Here is a 23,888-nt window from a genome sequence, read left to right as displayed (position 1 = left end):
ACTGTCTTCAATCGTTTTTCCCCTTAGACTTGCTTCCCATGGGATCTTACCTTCCAACTCCCTGAATTTGCTAAAAAGTCTGCCTTCTTGAAATCAATTGTCTTTATTTTGCTGTTTTCCCTCCTATGATTCCTTAGAATACTGAACTCTACCCTTTAATGATCACTTTCACCCAAGCCTTCCTCTTTCAATTCTCAACCAGTTCCTTCCTATTTGTCAAAAAACAAATCTAGCACAGCCTCTCCACTAGGAGCTTTCTCCACCTTCTGAAATAATACATGTCTCCAATACATTCCAAGAACTTGCGGGATAATCTGTGCCCTGCCATATTATTTTCCCTACAGATGTCTCAGTAGTTGAAGTCCTCCAACACCACCAAGTCCTGTGCTTTGGATGATTTTGTTAGTTGTTTAAAAAAAACCCTCATCCACCTCTTTCTTCTTGGTTGGTGGTCCATAGTAGACCCCCTACCATGACATTTTTTTTGCCCCTTTTATCCTTACCCAGAGAGACTTTCAACAAGTCTGTCTTCTATTTCCATCTCAACCTCAGTCCAAGTGTATACATTTTTAATATATAATGCAGCACCTCCTCCCTTTCTTCCCTGCCTGTCTTCATAAGCAAACTGTACCCTTCTATACCAATATTCCAGTCGTGTGTCATCCCACCAAGTCTCTGTGATGCATGCTATGTCATAGTTGTGTTTATTAACTAGCATCTTAAGTTCTTCCTGCTTAATCCCCATACTTCTCGCATTAGTATACAGACATCTAAGATACTGATTTAATATAACATTTGAAATCCAGAAACACTTGTTTTAGACTTAGAGGAAACATTGTGTGGAAATAAGCATTTTCTTTTATGGCTTCAAATTCACTTTTACATATGTATCAACTCTAATGGATTTGCAGTGAATAAAAAGAGTGGGTATATACAACAAACTCTGGTTATTAGAGACTGTTTGCCCAGTAACGTCTCAGGCCCTGGCATCTTGTCTCTTTTGTCCTTCATACACTTTCCTCCCACAAGATGTCTCATTCTTGCTAACAAGGATTTAAGTAACTGAGTATACCAAAGCTGCAGCTAATAATTTTTTACTGACATTATTTATACTGGGAAAGTGACCAAATCACTATGAAAGCCGTGTTTTGTATATAGCAGGATATTTCTTGTAAGGTTGTCTTCAACCCTTCTATTTCTTCCCCTTTGTTCTCTGTCAACTGGACAAACTTGGGAGAGAACTCAGGATTTTAGGTTCAGAGCAGCAAGGGATTGTGCCTTTACCTATGAGTATTGACAGAAGTCTGCCAGATTTTCCATTTAGATCTCAATTATTCTGATGACCAACATTATTTTTGGTCCTCTGCCTTTATCAAATTGAATATCCTGATACTTTCCCACAATCATGACCCAATATTACTCACTAACTCCTTTTCTTGTGAGCAAAGAAACAGAGTATCACTGCATGTCCTCACATACTTAAGCAGGGGCATAAATGCTTCAACAATAAATCTCACCTATCCAAGAGTTTTGAGCAGTATGCAAGGATTTACCCTTTTCCATTTGCATATATCTAAGATTATCCCCAATTCCCTGCATATGGACCACCAAGCCAACTTCATGGGTTTTGAAAAGACGTTTCTTCATTACTGGGAACTGCAGTCTTATAAAGGCAGCTTTAGTTAATTATTTTTATCATCTTTCAAAGCTAAATGTTGTGTTTCAGTAAAACTAAAAGGCTTTCCAAGGAACCTAAGAATTCTAAGTCTGGTCATTAAGACTTCCTCCCTCTCCATGGTTCAAATACACTTAAAGTGTTCTCATTCGTACATTTAAATTTTAAGGTAGCCAATTAGGACTAAATTCCAGAATGGCTCTGCTTTTCTAAGGACATTGAGCCTTAGGCTGTGTCTACACTGTCACTTTCAGCGCTAAAACTTTTATCGTTCAGGGGTGTGAAAAAACACACCATGAGTGACAAAAGTTTTGGCGCTGAAAAGCGCCAGTGTAGACAGCTCGTTATCACCAGGAGCAACACTCCTGGCAATAAAGCTACCACCATTCGTTAGGGGTGGGTTTGTTTGTTTTTTAAATCGCCAGGAGAGCTCTTTTCCAGTGATGAAGTGTGTCTACACTGCCCACGTCACAGCGCTGCCACGGCCGCGCTGTAACGTGGGTAGTGTAGACATACCCTTAGAGTCCCGTCCTCTCCTTTTACTTCCCAAACTTAATGTCCCTTTACAACCCCACCTTCCATTGACCTAAGTTTGATAATTACAGCCAAACCTCCAAAAACAGACAGCAGTTCTTTAACGTTGCTTTATAGCTTTTAAAGGCAGTGAACACTGACTAGCAGATCCTAATCCCTTTTTAGTTGCCCTACATTTCTTACAAATTCCCCTTAGGCTAAAATTTTCCATCCCTGGTCACAGCACAAATGTTTTTTCTTTTTCTTCTAAGTTGGACCTGAATCCGTTCAGACATTTTTGAGTTACTCAAGCATGAAGACAAAATTTGCACTCATAAAATCTCTAAGGGCTTAAGCTAGAATTTTCAGACTTGGGCTGTTCCCTGGCAAAGGAAGGGAAAACAATTAGTTTAAAGAAAATTTTTAGCATGTTGTGATGTTATTGACAGAATCTGTAACCGTATACATCGCTGTTGCAACCACTGTGATATATTTGCAACAAATATTGCATAAAGGTTGTTGTGTAAGGGGCCTATGGAGACGTTATGGTTTGCTGGTTATGATTATGCTGTCTATATGTGCGTATCATTTTTGTAGTTGAAGTTATGAATATTGGCTCTATAATGTATGTTATGCTTCTGGGTGACACCCCAGACAAGTTGGTGTCAGCTCTGCCTATCCTGCTTGATGGCCCATTAAGGGCCATCAGATATACAACTGACCCATTGACAGAAGGCAGACACACCTTGTGACTCAGCAAGGCATGCTATGGACAGAACTCTGAGGTTTTTCCATGCCAAGCGATGGACAGCTTGTCTTTGGAACAAAGAAAGAAAGACCACATGGCAAGAAAGTATAAAAAGCTGCCGCAGCTCCTCTATCTTGTCTTCAATCCTGCTTCATACCTCTGGAGGGACTTTGCTACAAACAGAAGCTCTACACAAAGGACTGATGACCCATCCCAGTTGTGGATGTACTCCAGAGACTTGATTTGAACCTGCAGTTTATTCCATCACGGCTACAAGCCTGAACTAAGAACTTTGCCATTACTGTATGTAATTGATTCCATTTAACCAATTCTAGCTCTCATTTATATCTTTTTCCTTTTATGAATAAACCTTTAGATTTTAGATTCTAAAGGATTGGCAACAGTGTGATTTGTGGTGAAGATCTGATTTGTATATTGACATGGGTCTGGGGCTTGGTCCTTTGGGATCGAGAGAACTTTTTTTCTTTTAGTGGGGCACTGGCGTTCATAACCATTTGCCCCCATAACGAGTGGCACTGGTGGTGATACTGGGAAACTGGAGTGTCTAAGGGAATTGCTTGTGTGACTTGTGGTTAGCCAGTGGGGTAAAACCAAAGTCTTCTCTACTTGGCTGGTTTGGTTTGCCTTGGTGTGCAAAAGAACACCTGCCTTGGGCTGTAACTGCCCTGCTTTAAGCAATTTGTCCTGAACTGGCACTCTCAGTTGGGTCCCGCCAGAACCAGCATCGTTACACATGTCAACGCAGAATTTTATGCACATGCAGCTTAGAATCCTGGGTGCACACAGAATTATTTTAAGCTTTAGGTTATCTCAAGGGATATGATACCTGTAGATATTTTTAAATTATATATCAAGTTACTATTATTGCAATATTAAGGTTGAGAAAGCAGGCATGCAAAGATCAAAAAATTCAGAAACTTAGCCATTCTGCATAGTTTCTGTTGACATTTTAACAACATTATTTATATTCCAGAAGCACATTAGTACCATCTACATATGGGAAAGATTCAGTACCTGCACTAAAGTTAAATGTAAACTTTTCATACTACTGTTTATATTTAGCCATGGGGGGGAAAAATCAATGTTATTCTGGATGCAAAAGGATTCTCCTCCTTATATTAAGTCTTCTTTTCTATAGTTTGGGTAGGTAGCAACAACTACAAATTTATATCTAGATTTGATAGCCAGCACACTGCCTCAGTAGTGAGTTGGTGAATGTCCCTCAGGCCCCTGACGAAAGAATGAAGGGGACACTCAGCCATGAAGTCCTCCATCATTTGTGCCTGGTGACCAGCCAGTCACATACAGGTGTGTGCCTCATTTTCCATTTAAAGAGGGTTTGTCCACATCTCCTATGAGATGTCCTGAAGCAATTCAATCTGTACCAGACTTTCTGACATAAATCAAAACCCGGTGGTTCCTTGGCAGGGTCAACGACAAGCTGTTTGTTTTGAGCAGTCGAAACATTCCATATGTTCACTTATATTAAGTGATTCATATGACTGAAGGTGTGACCTTAAGAGCCCCTTTATGCCAATTTGCAAAGGGCACATCTAACATGGGGGGGACACTCAGGAGCTGGAGTTCACTGTTACCTGCAAGGCAAGGTTTAGACTGGCAGTGTCTTGAGGAGTTTGCTGGTGAGGTGGCCAGACGAGCGTGGAAGGGAGCTATCACACAATTGTAGCTCCAGCAAAGCTCTCTCTTACTGAGGTAAAGTAGTAACATTGGGGCTTATAGTTCTGGACTCCCTGAGGAGAGCATCACAGAAGATATATGCTGATTTACAGAGGAAGTATCCTTAATAGGCTTTTCAAGAAGTTCCACTGATGGCTCTAGAGTTTCCTCTAGGTTTCTCACATACTGCTTTGAGATTTATTTGGAACCATTATTTGGATTTCAAGCTTTTAAAAAAATATTCATGTTTTTGTTATAACATTTGATTAAAATATCTATTGCCAGTTGTGCTGCAAGACAATGAATTAATAACTATGTAGATAAAGAAAATCTTCCACAGGTTAGTTCATAAGTTCTCATTGTACATGTAAAAAGAGTAATGAAGTCAGCTCAGCTAAAATAGGCAACATTTCAAGATCACAGAAATTAGGAAGCTGACAATAAGTAACAGGATGCAAAAGCACTGTGCAGTATTATCACTTTAAATAAAAGGACATTACCTGAAATAGTTGTTTTTTTCAGTTTGCAGCAGATATGAATAATGATTTCATATCAAAAACACTGCTTGTGGACATTCACTAATTATGTCATCATTACTAGAGCTTAGTGCAAGTTACCACAATCAGCAGGGGAAGTGCGGGATGGGGGTGTATTTCCCCATAAGTTTGCTTACGGTATGTCATCAGTAGCTACATTATGGTATTCTTCAACCATGTAGCTACTGATGACAGTAAAGTAACACACAGCAGCAGATACTACTGAACTCTGAGGGCTTGTCTATATGGAGCAGCAACGTGCACTACGGGAGATGTGATTTCTAAAGCTCAGTGACATGTTGCGCAATCACTGGTCTTTGCAGGCCCTGGCAGTGAACACTACAGGTCCGCTGCACTTTAAGGCAGTACTGTACGTTAAAATGCTCAAGGAAGTGTTTGTGTAGACCGTGGTGGTGTGTACTGATGAATCAAAGTGCAATACATCAGTGTGCTTTAGAAATCATACACCCCCATAGGGTGCTTTACCCCACCATGTAGACAAGCCCTAAGGGGAAAAAAAACACTGTCTTGAAAAACAGCAAACATTTTCTTACAGTAACTGTTTCAAACCTTTTTTAAAAAGGGTAGGAGAAGGAGCAAATTCATATGCACATAATTGTGTCTGTCAGCCTAAATACAAGAGTATATAAAAACTTACAGTTCTTTATGTTTGTCCTCTGCCAAGATTTGGTCATTTGGCTTCAGCCCATACCTTAAAGGGGGTGGGATGGGGGGGAGGGGGGGAAAAAAAACAGGAGAAAAGTTACTTTAGTTCTTAAACAAAAAATTTGTTTTCAGTTTACATTTGAAAAGTAGACAATCTTAAAATCTTTGTCTACTGAAAGCCATTTCACGTATTTTAAAACTAGAGAGCAATACCAGTTAAAATAGACAGCATTTTAGAGTTAACATAGCTAACATCACAAAGTCTTCATCTTGCATGACAAAAAATAAAGACCGCCAACAAATAATTCCCATGGATATTGTGAGGTGTCAAGAGAAACAAACTGTACAGAAGTTTTGAGAACCCACAGCAATTAAAAGCTTCAGGAGGGAAGTGGAGGCAGATGTGAAAAAAAAAGTACCAGCATGTAAATTCAGGCTGATTTAAGTGTTACATTACTTCATGCTTTTCTGGGGAAGGGAAGCTCCAACTGATCTGCATACATCATGACCATAAACCCTGGAATTCTTCATGCTAAAATATGCGGTATGTATTTATATCCAGAAGGATTCCATGGTACTTTGTTTCGTTCATAAATCCATAGAACTAGAGGCTAGAGGGGACCATTATATTATATGGTATGATCTCCTTTATCTCAGAGGTCATTACATTTCACCCACTTACCTCTGTATTGAACCCAATCTTATTGTTTAACTGAACAGATTGAGCTCTCATCTGTTGCTCTAAAGCATTTTCTCCAGACCTTGAATCATTTGTGGCAATATCCTACACCCCAACATCCTTTTTTAAGATATTGACACGAGAACTGGACACAGTGTTGTAGTATCACTCTAACCAATGCCAGATACAGAGGTAAAAATCACAGTCCTATTCCTATACCCTCATTTATACATTCAAGGATTTTACTGGGCCTTTTTGCTACAGCATTCCACTGGGAGCGCATGTTTAGTTCTTTATCAACTATATCCCCTAAATCTTCTTCAGAGTCACTAATTTCCATGAGATAGCACCCCCACTCTGTAGCAATGGCTTGCATTCCTTATGCCTAGATTAATAGCCTTCCTTTTGGCTGTATTACAACGCATTTCGTCTGAATGGACCCAGTTTACCAAGCAATACAGATCACCTCTGTATGGCTGCCGCCATCCTCATCATTATTTACCACTCTGCCAATCTTTATGCCATCTACCAATTTGATCAGCAGTGACTTCATATTTATTTCCACAGCAGTCAAAATGTTGACTAGCATCAAGCCTACCACTGATCCCTGTGGAACTCCACTAATAACAGCCGCATTTGATGATGATTCCCCATTAGCAACTACTTTTTGAGATCCATTAGCCAGTTTTAAATTCATGTAACATGTATTTTATTGATATTGCACCGTGATTTTTTTAAAATTAGAATATCATGCAATACTAACTTAAAATGCCTTACAAATATCTAACGTGTACCTATTTCAACCAAACTTGTAATGTCAAAGAATGAAATCAGGTTTGTTTGACAAGACCTATTTTCCATGTTGACCAACATTAATTATATCCCTATCCTCAATACTTCACCTACTGTGCAATACATTCCATATACAGGGGTCACCTCATCCACCGCTGAAATGGAACCTTGTCAGAGGTATAATACAATAGCCATGCTTCACCAATAGCTCCACATAGCTCTTCAGATCAGGCATGAGAAAAGAACGTCTTCACCTCACACTAAAGGAGGAATTCAGTTTGTGTAATTATGTACAGTAAACAGAATTTGTCCAGGACACTAGAACTAAACCATCAGGAAATACACCACGGGATCTTTAATGACTGGAGGAGGGACATAACTAGTCTGACTTTGGGCCTTCCCACCACCACAGTTTCCTTTCCATCATGCGAACAAAACATTCCATCTGGTGTTTTCACAATCCTGCTCCCTTGGGCTTAGTTTGTCCTTTCAATTTATAAATGGGCTTTAGCCGCCTCTCTTGGCTCAGAAGTCTTTCCATTCTTCTATCAGGTTTTCCCCTTCCTTATAGGTCTCCCTCCAGGCTCACACTCCTCTGCATCCCTTTTAGGATATCTCTACACAGAGCACCAATGTGCACTACAGGGGTGAGATTTCATAAGTACACTTACTAACTGGTCCGTGTAGACCCTGCTGGCGTGTATTAGAAGTTCCTTAGTGCTCTTTAAGGTAGCACTGTTTCAAACAGCACTACATTAAAGTGCACCAGCCGGGTCTACACACACCAATTAACATGCAACACATTTGTGCACTTGAGAAATTATTCCCATTCTGCACATTACCCCATCATGTAGACATGCCCTCAGAATTGGGCTTTTCACCCCATGAGTGTCTGCTCCTTACATGTCTATCTCCCCAAGGCCTTTTGCCTGCGAGCCTTGCAGGGAGGAGAGGAGGTGAAACTCTCCAAGCTCCCTCCTCAAACTAACTCAGGCTGCACTTACTTTCCCCAGAAGGATTGGGCTGAGTCAAGACTTCCATTGTATAACCCATGGACTCACTCTCTACACCTAGGAAGGTAGGCTACATCTAGCAAAAGTAAGGCTGAACTCCAACCCTCTTGAAGGGCAAACACTAAAGCTGTCAATAGCAGCTAATGTATGCGATTAACACAAAACAAATTGAATAGATTAAAAAAATAGTTGTGATTAATCATAGTTTCAATCATACTGTCAATAGAATACAATTTAAATTTATTAAACACATTTTGGATGTTTTTCTACATTTTCAAATGTATTGATTTCAATTACAACAGAATACAAAGTGTACAGTGCTCACTTTATATTATTTTTTATTACAAATATTTGCACTTTAAAAACAAGAATAGTATTTTAATTCACCTCATACAAGTACTGTAGTGCAATCTCTATCATTACAGTGCAACTTACAATCATAGATTTATTTTTTGTTACATAACTGCAGTAAAAACAAAACAATGTAAAACTTTAGCGCCTACAAGCTCACTCAGTCCTACTTCTTGTTCAGCCAATCACTAAGACAAACAAGTCTGTTTACATTTACAAGGAGATAATGCTGCCCCCTTTTTATTTACAGTGTCTCCTGGAAGTAAGAACAGGTGTTCGCATAGCACTGTTGTAGCCAGTGCTGCAAGGTATTTACATGCCAATTACGTAAACATTCAAATTCCCCTTCATGCGTCAAATTGTAGTCTCATTGGTTGTAAGCCTCAACTGAAAAATAGCACCGCAAGCAGCATTTACACCTTGACAAAAAGGAGGTAGGGCCGGGGAGCCAGGCCCCTGGCAGCAGCAGCTTTCTCTGCCCCAGGAGCCGGACAGGGCCAGCTGGTGCCATGGCTGGGGGCTGCCTTGGGCATGCTGGGATGAGCCCCCTGCCCAGTCTCTCCCGCTCCTGTGCTGTGGGGCTGTCCAGCCTCCAACACTCAGGGGCGCTCACATTCCACGGTGGGGAGTCAGGCAGATGGCAGCCTTTGCCTGCAGGGAGCCGCCGCCCCACATGCCGGGAGCAACCCCACTGATGCAAGGGCTGCAGGACTCCTGTGCCACCAGCAGGCACCTGGGATGGAGAACGGGCCTGGGGAGGTCAGGGGGCCAGGACAGAGCCTGGGGGGGCAAGATGGAGCCGGGGGGATGAGGGCAGGACAGAGGCACATCCCTTAAATCAGAACTTTTTATAGGGAACCGGTTGTTAAGATTTTGGCAGCCCATCAGTGCTTTCCATCATATGTTTTTACAGTTTTACTACCTACTGCCACAGGCATTCCACCCACTGTAAAAATGAGCATATGAAAATAGGCCAACAATCAAGTGTTCCATTTCCTATAGGGGCCAATTCCTCCCAATTTGCAATACTTAACATGGTGAGAAAAAGTGTCTTAACTGTAACAGTTATCAATTTATGTTCTGAAGCTTGGGAGTCTTGGATCGTAACCTAGCTAGTTAAACTGCAAGTGTTATTCAGATAAGATGTGATCTATTTTTTAGAATCATTTGTTTTAAGATCCTTCAACTGAACATTATATAAGACTAGTTCAAATTTGAATTGTTTTGCCCTTTGATATTAAGCGTTTTCTTATTGTTAATCAAGGAAAAGTTAAAAGAAAAAAAGTCACTGGTCTGGCCTTCACCTTACTCCACTGAATTAGAGAATTAACTCCAGGTTAGCATCAAGCCCAGACCTGTTCCATGAACCAGAATTTCCTGAAAAGCTGGTAAGAAAACATAACTGCCCAAAGGCCCAAGATACATAAGTGTCATTTGGAGATATGGGCCAATAGATAAAAACTGAGTTTAGCAGAATATCCAGTAAAAAGGATTTCCCCCTTCATGACTGCCTGTGAATTGCACTAATGAGATTAAACAAAAAGTTGTGTTACCTTGGATATATAAAAAGAAAAGGAGTACTTGTGGCACCTTAGAGACTAACCAATTGGTTAGTCTCTAAGGTGCCACAAGTACTCCTTTTCTTTTTGTGAATACAGACTAACACGGCTGTTACTCTGAAACCTCGGATATATACAGCATATGAAGCCAGTGTAGAGATCAAAGTTAAAAATTTTATATATCCCCCAAGCAAGGTGCACATATATGTGATTAAGTCTAAATGTCCATCATTGAAATTGCGCAGAAGTAGAAAAAGTTGTATAAAAACTAAAATTTAATTTATAATTTCAGAAAAAAGGGATCATGAAGAAATAAGGTGCTGAAGAGAACAAGTCCTATCAGTGCAAGTTTTTTAAAAAAAAAACTATTAGTTTATAACGTGGACTAGACAAAAAGCTATGAATGAAAGAAGAAATATGTATATTGCAACCGTGCAGTCATTTTCCCCCTTGTTTGATGTTCATATGGATGTGAACACGTTACATACAGACTCTCCTGCTATAGCTGATCAAGCCAGTTCCACATTATACATATTGGCACAGGGGGCTTTGTTTAAAAATAGTAACTACTACATTGTCTGGCAATTATAATAAGTAAGGATACAATTTGGTCATGGAGGTCATGGATTCTGTGACTTTAACAGACCTCTGATTTCTTGGTCTCCAGCTCTCAGCCCCAGGCGGTGGGGCTCCGGCTTTGGCTTCAGCGCCACTGTGACCATACCCTGAATCTGTCTGTTTTTCCCTCGTGGCTATTCCGTGAATTTTGCTTAATTTTACCGTGACAAAATTGTATCTATAATAAGCAGCATATCAACTACATTACTGAAACTGATTTTAAAGTGGTGAGAGAGAAAGGGGTACATTTCTCAGACAGAGTTTCTTCCATCTTAGTAAAAAAAAAACACACCCACCTCGAGGTGCTGGGAAAGTCGCTTTTTGAGGATGCCCTATGAGAAACCTAGAGCAGTAGTTAGTACAGTGAAGTCAGCTGTACTGATGAGCATACGAGTTAATGGTATAATATTTCTAAAGAAGTGCTGTACTGTGCTAGTCTCTACTTCAATCATTAAAAGGGGCCTTTTAGAATGTAACTTTGCACATGCACCTCTGCAGAAACTCTCATTAAAGTCCCTGAGCAACCCAAATAATTTCCACAAACAGCTCTTGCTTCAGGTTTATCAGAAGATGTCATCCAAAAGAATGAGTTGGCCTTCTTCAATGCAGTTGTGTTTCTTAAAGTGATGTTAAAGCCACGTTTGGTCTCTTGCAAAAAAGAAAAAAAAAAAAAGATACTTTTGTGTGTATGTAATGCCCCCACCTGCACTGGAGGCTGCTGGGTCACAAGAGCAATGAGAGCAGTGAAGTTGGCGTTTAGAATGTCATTTTGTATTTTTTAAAAAGAGGAGGAGCCTGAAACTGCTACTCTGGGGAGTGGAGAAGGAGATCTTGAACTAATGATTCAGGGCAGTTGAAGTGGGTGAGCTTGAGCCCACGACAACTTTGTGGGGAGAAATTAATAAAATAAAAAAATAGTAGAAGAGAGCAGACGGCAGCTTTTCCTTCCAGAGCACTGCTGTGAGCATGCCAAACAGACAGGAGTGGAATTGGCATGTGGCATCTGGAAGGAGGCTGCCCACTGAGAGACAGTGGCCAGTAACAAGTGAGGCAGCACCTGGCACCAGAAAAGAAGGGATGCAGTAAGTGGGGTGCAAGCAGCCTCAGTGACTGAGTTGCATCATTGTAGGGGCACCAGGAACCCAACTGAAAAGGGAAAAAGTCCAGTTCAGCGGAGCCGGGAAAGACGGAGATAGTAGGAACAATAGGGATAGTCACAAAAGAGGCAGTACCTAGAAAAAGGAAAGAGTGGTATAAGGGGAAAGAGGAAATGTTAAAGGAACAGTACAGTTAGACCAGAGGAAAAATAACTGAAGTATCTCAAAGTAATCTAAGAAATAAAAAAAACATTGCTAGAAAACAGTGAGAAAAGTAAAGCAAGAATTAAATAGAAAGGAAATAAACTGTAATAAAATATGTCCGTTTCTCTTTAATTACAGTTTAAGAAATAAGAAGGATGTGAGCTGTAGTAAAAATAAGAAAATAGTAAGGACTGCAAAACAAAACACCCAGACAGCATCTCAAGGTATACAAGGTGAAGGGACATGAATAGAGAGTGTCAAAAGAGCAGAGACTAAACGAGAAAGGAGTGGAGGGATAATTGTTCAACCAAGAAACCAATACATTGAATCAAGGAATACATGTCTTTATTTACGCAGGAACTCAAATGCTAGCAAGAGAATTGCTCAACATATAAACTAAAATCCTAAGAACTTTTCCTCCAAATTCCGGGCTTCCAGAGACTGAGAAACTGAAAAGGGAATATATAATGATGGGGTCTATTCTAATGCATTGTATTTTCTAATTCCAAATTCTGTATTTCATAAATGTAAACTGTTACCTATAAAGTGAGTTTTATTTAGTTAACAGTAGTTAATATACAGCTGGTAACAGCAATAGTTTACAGTGTAAATTTAAGTAGTAGTTCCTACTAAAAGTAACTCATTGATTTGCTTGTGATTTATTTTTCTACCTAAGTGATTTCTACTTTACCCTCAACTGACTGAGAAAACATAATTTGGCCTCTGTAGTAGTTAGATTGCCTCTGCCTCTCCTTATTGGTCTGATTCAAAACACCCCACCATCAGGCTTGTTACATATGTTTTCAATAATTAATCTAAAAAGACTAGGACAGTGAGCATGAGGAATGTCTGTGCTTGCTTGTCCATTTTTCCAGAGTGCATCAGCTACTCTTTAAATAGATACAGTTAGAGATCCCCTGGGATTTTTCGATGCTAAAAAGCCTAAGGGAGATATATTGAAAATCTGCTACAAAGGTGCATTCTCCTTCCCATTTGCTGAGGACTATCACCAATATATGTGGTTAAGCCCAACAGATATTCAAAAACAAATCAGACTTAGGAGTCCAGAGAAAAAAGTTTAGACTTATCAGACACAAAGATTAACAAAAATGTTACTTTATCACACTATTTAGCACAATTGAGCTTGGTAATTCCATTTATCCATTGCTTCAGATGGGGTTTACCAAAACAGGAACCAGAGAGTAACTGAACTGCTTTAACAGCAGCGAAAGTACTATTGTCGTATGTCAAGTAAAATTTCTGCACTGTCTGTTACGGCCAGTCACTTGCAAATTCTGAAAGAGTCTGTTATCTCCTACATTGCAGGGAGAGAGAGAGAGAACACTAGCATAAAGCTTAACATGTAAGATCATGCACTTTATTTTTAGCACTATAAAAGAAATAAGTAGCCTGTCCTAGGCTCTATATGCCAGATATTTCTTTAAACAAAAAAACCATCCCACACACCACACAGCATAAATATAAATCCAGTAGACAAACCTCCATCTAAGCCAGACATTACCAACTAAACCAGTATAAAGTCTTTTTTGAAGTATACACACATCATCCAGCCCAAACACGAGTCCTTGGACATCACCTCTGTTCATTAAAGTCCCAGTAAAAAAGAGGGGCTCTGCAGCATATCCTGAAAGTCACACAATCTCTTGCCCCACTCAAGATCTGCCTTCATGCTCTCTGTTTTCTGTCAATCATGTGCCTGTGTTTTCCCCTCACTCTTCCCCCTCTGCTACCTTATACCTCTACAGCACCTCAACCTCTGATGGTTAGAAAAATAGACAGGAAATTAGAGAGCACGGAAGGAATAACCATTTTACTTGATGACACCCTGGCTTCAGTGCAACTGGAAACAATGGGAGACGTCTTTGCTAGGGGCTGCCTCATCCACCTGCAAAGGTCGTAGGAGAAATGACAGCCATCTTAACTGAAAGTAGCCTGTGTATTTACTCTCCCTGAGAATAATGGGAAATGGCAATCATTTCGACTCTAGGAAAATTCAAATTTATGTCAGCATACAGATGGATATTTTTAAACATTTTAAGGAAAATTCCATATACTAAATCTTAAGACTCTTAAAGTCAGGAGAGTTTCACTGATTCAGGCTAGGAGAGTTAAAAGAATCATGAGTAAACCCTCAAAAATGCATGAGGTTTTTAAAAATTATTTAAAAAAAAAAAGATGGTTTTTGGTCTATAGCCTTTTTGGAAACAAAGCAAAAACATATCTCTGCACAAACAAGTGAAGGTCACTTTGTTGGTTGTTAGAGGGAGATGCCACTTATTGTCTCCTAACTTCTGGGATTAAGAAGCTCCCATACCCTCCCTTATCATTATTATCGTCTTCCACCCTCCAAGCCCTTGGCCCCCATAGCCTTTTGCCCCCATCGCCCTGTCTCTGATCCCTCAAACTCTCCCCCCATTTCTTCTCAAAAGTTGTCTACGTTATGAAAGTTACCTATTGCTCACTAATGCAGCTGAACCAGTGTTGAATACAATTAAAACCTGATAATGTAGACATGATTAAAACCTACTAGTATAACCAGGGTTTCATTACCCTGCACCCCAAAAATCTCTGCCTGTCCTACTGTATATCCATGTGCAGTCATCTAGTCTCTTTGTCACACCATATGCCCACCCGTAAGTATCCCTGCCCTCCCATATTCTCCTGTTCTTTCCACATCCTCCCGTTCTTCTCCCCCTTCCCTGTCTACTTGATCTCATTTCACGGCTGGATCACACACTAATACATCACCACCTCCTTTCAGGGCAGCATGACTTCAGACCTACTAAAAGTGGGAGACTGAGTCTGCCCCCATACAACCCTTGTAGATAAAAATCGGAGGTATTCAACTAAGGATAGTCTGAGAGACAACTCAAAACGACACAGGAGGGCAACTGTGGCTTCAATCCCATTACTGTTAATAGGACATAAAACATTTTGAAGATCTTTACCAGCTGGAAGCCTGAAACCAAAAGATTATGAGAAGCCTTTAATAATTGAAGCACAAGCATCATAAGACTCTGGTTCCAAAGCTGAGGGATACTCGTACACTATAGTCTCAAGAGCACCTCTCTTTTAAATCTGCCATACAATGTGTGGCAGTATCATACAATGATACAACCAGGTTCTCACCTTAGAATTCACCTCAAAAGCCACAATCAGTCAGTGCAGCTCACCAAGCAATTGTGCACTGTGTGCACAATGACACACCCAAGTCAACGTAATTTATTTCCCTCAATTAAAAAATTATTATTCCTATACAATGACACATTTAATAAGGGAAGCTATTATATTCAAGAAATATTTACTAAAAACTTATTGGCCAAAGCTGGCATGGAGTCCAGAAACTAGTATCCTTTTCCATTAACCTGAAAGATTCAGGGCAATTTGTACATGACAGTGATAAAAGGCCCAACAATGAAGGTGTACTTTCTGCAAATCCAAAACCTGCAACAATCAACCTGCTATAGCTGCTGGCCACCTACAGCAGAGGAGTCAGTGTCCAGAAGAAAGCACCAGGCATTCACCTAGGGAAAAGTTATGGCTGCTTCTAGATGGGTTTCACAGGAATCAGTACTAGGCCTGATGCTATTCAACATTTTTCTGAGTGATCTGGAATTAAATATAAAATCACTGCTGATAAACTTCATAGGAGATACAAGTCTGGCAGACTGGTAAATAATGAGGTGGATGGAGCAGTCACAGAGTTATCTGGATCGTTTGGTAACCTTGGCCCATTGAAATAAAATGTCTAAATACAGCTAAGTGCAGACACACAAATCTAGGTACAAAGAATGCAAGTCATAGCTACAGGAAGGGAATGGACTGTACCCTGAAAAGCAGTGGATTCTGAAAAGGATTTAAGGATCACAGTGGATAAGAAACAACATGAGTTCCCAGTGTGAGGCTGTGGTAAAGCGGTCCAGTGCGATACTTGGTTATGTAAATAGGGGAGAAGCGAGTAGGCAGTCAGATTAGATGATTTTACATTCCCTTCTGGCCAAAAAAAAAAACCACTGTAAAAGATAACCAGGTAACTGAATAATATGTCCAACAGAGAAGAAAGCTAAGTGCTAAGGAAACATGCTGGGGAAAGAGGAAGAGGAGTAAGAGTGACAGAAAGGAGATCTGAAATTAAGAGCAAAAGGAGAAAGGGGATATCTTTGTCTTCTTTAAAAAAAGCTGTATCATGTTAAAGAGGATTGAAAATTAATGCTTTCAACATTACCAACTGCTGCAGCTGCCTCAGACAAGTTGCAATTGTGAATGGATACGAGAGGTGGTCCATGAGGTTGATGATCTCTCTACTATGATGTGGTCACACTAGGAAAAAATGGAGCACTCCTACCCCTGGCAGTGAGTTGGGTTTGGTACATTAAGTGGAACCATATCTTCAAGCAGTGTTTGTGCTTGTCAACAGGTACCTTCATAAATAAAGACATTTAAACTCAAGGCAGAAATCCAAAGTAAGGTAGTTTTACTCAAGAAGATTCCTAGACTTGAAATGTTGCTTTTAGGATATGACTGCTTTTAGTTCTGAAGAAATTGTAAACACACTTTTCAGTAGCTGGGCTGGAGGAGTTTCTCATATTTTCATTTTTTCAGCCACAGATTTTTAATAACTCTTATGTGCCAGTGTGGGTGGAGGCTTATTTGGCCTGCAACAGGCCCAGAACATATTTAAACATTCTTAAAAAAATAACTTTTAGAATTTCCCTCAGCGAAAAAGGCCAACCAATATTTTCAGCTCATGTCCTTTGCACATTTTTTCAGTGGGTTATTCGTTTATAATATAAAATCACTAATTCTGAATTTTAACATAGTAGTAATCTAAGGATTATAAAACTACGCCATCTGTTATTTGAAAGTTATCTGTTCCCTCGGTTTGCAGTGAGGTCTCTGCAGTCTCACACCATGGATTGTTTTAGCATAATTAGGATACCAAATCCTCACATGGGTAATGGCCACTAATAAATTTAAGCATTGCTGGGGGTAGGCTTTTGTTGATCCAACATTATCCTGCATAGTTTTGTTTTCCAACAGCCCATTCAACCAAACAGTCAGTGGGGAATCTGTGTGTTTGGAAACCAGGATGTTAAGCAGCTATTAATATTGTAAGACAGATTTAAAGGGCTTTGGAAATTAAAGTCGAAACAATAATAGGTTTAAATGATTAAAATGGATTACAAAAGAAAGAAAAGTTCACAGCTTGTTAATCACCACACTGAGGCACGCGCTATGATGCATTTAATTTGCCCTATCGCTCTGGATTGAAGTATACAGTAAGAGGCTTGTCAAAACAGTTTCTTATAACCAAACCAGAGGATCAGAAATTACAATAAGACAGGTAAGCACTTTAAGTATTTGAAAAGGAAAGTGTGCTGAAAAAATTGAACTGTTGGCATATGCAACTGTACAAGATTCCTCCCCTCTTCTAAGAATCGTTCTTAGAAAGTTATATCTAATGCACTTTATATTCACCAAACACATTCACTATGTTTAGCACAATTTTCAACAGATGCTCTAGATTCTATGCTCTCCTCACTTCTAGACCTTACTTCAAGTTAGGCTTTCAATATGCAAAAATTGTGCAACAGTTGTATAAACATATTTATAACACATTTAATGTTTTGTGCAAGCCAATTTCAGCCTATTGACAGCTTGAGCTCTTTGCATATTCCTTTGAATATTATTCCTTTGAGTATTTAATATCTGAGCGGTGTCATTAATGATTTAAATTGTTGTATTGTTCCTGTTCAAGAATAAACTAACCTTTATACACTGTTTTTGCTTCCACCAGCAACCAACTTGTTTTGTGGTTAAATGAGTTTCAGCTTTGGATGTAAAGTTAATTTTAGAAACATCAGTACAAAAACAAAACAAATCCGATAAAAACAACACACTGTACTCCCCGAAATATTCACAGAGAAGTAAGTACACAAAACCTAAACAAGAGTCTATTTAGAAACCGCTGAAATGTTCATGAACCCTCTCTCTCACTGTTTAATCAGATCTACTTGCCAGCATCATTTGCAAAAAATGTTTTGTTAGGCTCTGTCTGCCAACACAAATGGCAACTTCTCTCTCTAGGAGTGGTTGAAAAATCTGGAGCTAAGTGACAGTGATCCTCCCCAGCTAGATATCCTGCTCCTCCATAAGAATTCAGACTGTAACATACTTTCCTCCCCAACCTTCAAGATGAAGTTCCCTTAAAGCCTACTTGCCAAAAAGTGTGGTTGCAGGGTTTTCGGGAAGCAATCTTGAGAATCCTCCAGCTAGACTTGATGAGTATTTTGAATGGCTATTCTTTATCTGCCATAGTTTAATTAATCATTCAAGTCAACACATGGAGCATCTTAAAGCCTGGAATACCATTACTTTGCATGTGTTTTTTTTAAAAGCAATGTTCATAAGGTATTGGATCCAGCTCAATATATACACTATAGCTCTATAGTTAAAGTCAAGAGTTGATGCCAGGAGTCAACTAAGAGTGGCAGTGATGCTGTAATACAGTAAATTCATTACAATAGTCTTCATCATCAAAAAGAAGAATCTTAGAAATGGAATTAGAGCCTTGTCTAGATATAAACTAATGCTTACTACCCATCCACCGTAACAGGAAAATTAAAATAGAGTTCCTGAATGCATGACTAACCCTCTCCACTATACAAGTCAAGTGACAAATATAAGTAAGGCAGTCAGTTCAGAATAGGAGAAAAACCCAGTAGCTACTCCCTAACCAGAAATTGGTATTCCACAAGTCAGTCCAGAAAGTTATTTTCCAGCAGTAAACCACAGTGAGGTTGTATAATGGAAGTGCTGACTGTACAACCTTGAAGATTACTATTGGTATTGCACTGCTATAAATAGGGTTTTTTTTGGTTTGTTTATTTTTCAAAACCAGAAGACAGACCTTTCCATTATTTATGCAGTAGAACCTCAGAGTTACGAACCCCAGAGTTACGAACTGATCGGTCAACCACAGACCTCATTTGGAACTGAAAGTATGCAATCAGGCAGCAGCAGAGACCAAAAAAGAAAAGCTAATACAGCAGCAGTCGGCAACCTTTTAGAAGTGGTGTGCCGAGTCTTCATTTATTCACTCTAATTTAAGGTTTTGCGTGCCAGTAATACATTTTAACATTTTCAAGTCTCTTTCTATAAGTCTACAACATATAACTAAACTATTGTTGTATGTAAAGTAAATAAGGTTTTTAAATTGTTTAAGAAGCTTCATTTAAAATTAAATTAAAATGCAGAGCCTCCCGGACCGGTGGCCAGGACCCGGGCAGTGTGAGTGCCACTGAAAATCAGCTTGTGTGCTGCCTTAGGCGCACGTGCCACAGGTTGCCCACCCCTGCAGTACAGTATTAAACATGAACTACTACAAAAATAAAGGGAAAGCAGCATATTTCTTTTGCATAGAAATGTTTCAAAGTTGTATGAAGCCAATGCTCAGTGTAAATATTTGAAAGAACTATAATGTTTTGCTCAGATATGACATTTCAGAGTTATGAACAACCTCTATTCCCAAAGTGTTCGTAACTGAGGTTCTACTGTAGTTATACAGAAGAAAAATAACTTAAGCTAGGTATTTGTAGATTCTAAAAGATTGTCCACACATAAAAGTTAACCTAGAGTAAGGTAAAGGGTGATCTTAGAGCAGATCATCGGGAATAGTTTAACTCCATGTGTGGATGCTCTTATTCTGGAATAAGAGTACCTTATTCTGAATTAGCTTAATCCACTTCCAAATGGATTAAACTAATTCAGAATAAGGCACTCATTCTTGAATAGGAGCATCCACACATGGAATTAATCACAAATAATTCCCAGTGTGGACAAGCAGGGGCGGCAGGTTTGTAGAAATTTTGGTGGTGCCCAGAACCAGCGCGCTCCCCCACCACACCTGCCTAAGGCTCTGGGAGGGAGTTTGGGTGTGGGAGGAGGTCTGGGATGCAGGCCCTGGGCTGGGGAAGAGTGCAGGCTCTGGGAGGGAGTTTGGGAGCAGCAGGAGTGAGAGGTTGGGCTCTGGGAGGGGGCCTGGGGTGCAGGCTCTGGGATGGAGTTTGGGTGCTGGGGTGGGGGTGCAGGAGGGGATGAGGGGTGCAGGCTCTGGGCTGCATCAGGGGGTGTAGGAGAAGGGGTTGAGGGATGCAGGCTCTGGGATGGAGTTTGGGTGCAGGCTGTGGGTTGGGGCAGGAGGGGGTGAGGGGAGCAGGCTCCGGGCTGGGGCAGGAGTGCAGGCTCTGGGAGTGAGTTTGAGGGCAGGAGGGGCTGTGTGGGAAGGAGAGGGGGTGCGTGGGAAAGGGGTGGGGCTGCAGGCTATGGGAGGGGGGTGGGGGTACAGCGCTTACCTGGGGCTCCTAGGCAGGGTGTGCCAGGGGGCCTCCATGGCCTGCTATTCCCAGGCACCACTCCCGCAGCTTCCTATTGGCTACAAGGGCACTTGGGGCGGGAGCAAGGCGCACAGACACAGGCCCACCCTGCCCAGGGGCCAGCAGCCATGTGGAGCGAGCAGGCAGGAAGCCGCTCAGCTCTGCTGCGCCTCCCTGCAGGTGGTGGGTGGGGACCCCGGGCCATTTTAAATCACCCAGGAAACACGCAGGGGGAACACCTGGGGGGTGGAAGGCAGGGCCAAGGGAGAGACCCGGCCTCAAACATTGCTGGAGCCAGGCCCTGGGCGAGAAATATTCCTGGTGCCCAGGCACCACGGGCCCATATAACTCGCCACCTATGTGGACAAACCCTTACTAAGGTTCACTTGCCAGATAGCAGGACGTTTCAAGGTTTAAAAAGCCTAAAATTTTTACTAATTTTGCTATTAGACAATTTAAAGTATATTTTGTTGTTTGGGCTAGTCAGGTGATGTAATGATATCACTAATCACATGTTATTACCATCTAAACAACAACCCTGAGGCACTAGAAAACCCAACCCTCTCATGAGCATGTTAATCATAAGTAAGGTCAAGCATACCTTTTTCACTTCTAAGGGAAATTGATATAACTTTAAAGTAAGATTGATCTAACTTTAAAGTAAGATTTAAAGTTGATGGGCCTTTATTTATTTCCCCCTTGATGTAGGCAAGTGACCAGCCCTCCAAACACAAGGATTTTCATCTGTCCTGAAATTCCAGCTATGCTAAGTGAACGTAAGGAAGCTACTGTTGGACATTGTGCTTGCTGGGACCATGCATGCAGGGGATGAAATCCATATTTATCTGTTTCCAGAAGTTTTGTTCGCGTGAGTTAGCATAAGTTTGAAATAGATGATACCCTTCTGATCTGGAAGGATGGCACATTTCTCTTTGTATTGATTGGAATTATGACCTTTTTATCTACACATATTAAATCTTGCAATTTCCTGCTTGGAGAAATGAGGGGGAAAAAAGCCAGCAACCATTCAGACATTCTTGTACAAGGGAATAATCTGGAGTCAACATTTTAGGCAAAGCAGATAGCTAACTTTCACCCTAAGCACCCTTTCACCCCAGCTTCAATAAACTTAAATCTTTAGACAGTAAAATCAGCTGAATAAAACCAAACTATAGAAATAAACTGTGTATGTTAAAACATGCCCCTACCACAGTAGCCACTACAAGAAAAATCAAGTGACAAATCATCCAAAAAGAGATTGCTAGGTTCCTTTAGAAAAAGGGAAACTCCTAGTAAGCAACAGTCTGAGTGAGGATGAACTCCAGTACCAAATACTAGTAGCACTGAACTTCTTAAGTTCACAGATATGGAAAGTACAACAGAATTCTTTTATGTAGATCAGTTAACAGCCTATTTATTTTGTTGTGATTATTAAATTTTAGCATGTTGCAGTAAAAGATTAAAATGTTTAGTGTGAGGAACAATCCTGCACTGGCAGAGAAACAGACTAATGATCTAAATGTTCTTTTCCACCTCTGACTTCTATGAGAGCACAAAGATGCAACAATTTTAGTGACAAAGCCTACAGGATGCAAATGCCTAAAAATGTTGTTTTGTTTGGGTGTGTGTTGAAAGCAATATTAAAATTCTAGGAGATCAAAGTAAAAATGTGGAAAACAGTTATACTGAAATTAAAAGATTAGAAAAGTTACTGTATTTCCCACTGATAAGAACTTGTCAATTGGATAATTCATTAATGCAGCAACTAATAATTTCAATTGAAAACACATCCTGACGCATTAAGACAAGAGGAAGATCAGAAATGCAGCAGAAGAATTTCACAGCATTTCTTAGGGAAAATATGCACTCCAAGATCCTGGAAAAGATAGCAGAGAGAGAAAATTCACCTTAAAGAACTATGACTATCTGCAGTTATCTGCGTTTCTGGCTGCAGCTCTGACCTGGTCTTCATACAGGTCCTCCAGCTTTTCAATTTCACTTCTTTCTGCTTCAGTATTAACTTTAAAATGTTATACATGTCACAGATATTTTAAAAGTAGTGACTAAATGTTGGGAAGGAATTTTCCTCTAAGTCAGATTGGCAGAGATCCTGTGGGGGGGGGGGGGAGAGTGTGGGGGGTGTCACCTTCTTTGGCAGTGTGGGGCACAGATTGATCACTTGAGGGTTTTAACTAGAATGGTAGACTCTGTAACTTGAAGACTTTAAAATCAAGATTTGAGGACTTCAGTAACTCACACAGAGATTATGGGCCTTTTACAGGAGTGTTTGGGGTGAGGTTCTGTGGCCTGCAACGTACAGGTCACACTAGATAATCATGCTGGTCCCTTCTGGACTTCAAGTCTTTGAGCCTAATGTTTCATATTGGATTGACTGGAAACACAGTAAACTGCAGACAAAACACCACTAGGTCAGAACATAATAGAGTTCTAACTGTAGAAAAATACTATCAGTTTTTTCATGGCATTAAAATCAGATTTGAAAATGTAGTGTAAAGTATGAGACTCTACAAGCAGCAGAATTAAATTTCACTCATTTTTACTTCAAGTGTACCTATACATTAAAAAAAAGCTAAATGTTAAACCATATTCATGATGCTTTAATTTTAAAAACCATCTTTTAATCATTTGAATTTTCTCTGAGGAAAGAAATTCCTCCAGGCATAATCCTTACATAAAAAGATCTGTTGAAACAACAAGTAATAATAATGAATTAAAAGCATTCTTTTCTCCTATTCTGTTTCCAATACAACAGACATACAAGCAGATAAACTGATAATATAAAATTCAACTTTTAACAAAAGATACGAATTCTAATAAAAACATTCATGCTCAGCATTATCTAATGACAGCTGGGACTCAGCCTACGAAAGACTGTCTTTTTCTCCCAAGCAGCAATGTTCTTGTCATATACATTGAGTAAAATGCCTCTCTAGTTTGTCATGAGGGTGAGGCCAAACTACACACCGGCACAATCATGTTTATTACCCAAGATGTAAGTGCATGTCTACTATTGAAGTCATTCTTTTATATGTTTCAAGTAAACTTGAAGAAAATTAACGTTGCGCTGATTTTATGCAACTGAAACGAGCTTTTAAACAAGATGTCTCTGGAGCAGGAATTAAGAACTTTGATCTCTCTCAACAAACCCAAGTTGGTTCCATTCAGATTCCATTTTTTTTTACTCCCAGGCCAGGAACACTCAAGAGGCATGCATTCAAGTGAAGATCAAGGTAAATCATCCAATCATTTTTTTTAAGCTTGGAATTTACCTGTGTTCAATGTTGGCAGCATTTGTTCAAAAGTATCACAGATTTTACTAAGG

The 23,888-nt window shown here is 40.0% G+C and overlaps 1 protein-coding gene across 8 annotated transcripts in view; it reads right to left on the bottom strand.

Annotated features, from left to right (window-relative positions):
* ADK (adenosine kinase) overlaps positions 1-23,888 on the bottom strand; it is a 542,347-nt gene that overhangs the window by 479,154 nt on the left and 39,305 nt on the right. For 7 of the 8 annotated variants that reach the window (XM_073353161.1, XM_073353162.1, XM_073353159.1 and 4 more), the window contains one exon: positions 5,829-5,882. The exons of the other annotated variant lie outside the window; for it this stretch is intronic. In XM_073353161.1, coding sequence (XP_073209262.1) covers positions 5,829-5,882 — 54 coding nt within the window. The remainder of the gene's footprint in view (positions 1-5,828; positions 5,883-23,888) is intronic. 8 annotated transcript variants of the gene reach the window in all.

This window comes from Lepidochelys kempii, chromosome 7, assembly GCF_965140265.1.
Source record: "Lepidochelys kempii isolate rLepKem1 chromosome 7, rLepKem1.hap2, whole genome shotgun sequence".
In the NCBI taxonomy this organism is placed as follows: domain Eukaryota; kingdom Metazoa; phylum Chordata; order Testudines; family Cheloniidae; genus Lepidochelys; species Lepidochelys kempii.
This window is presented reverse-complemented; position numbering and strand designations above follow the sequence as displayed.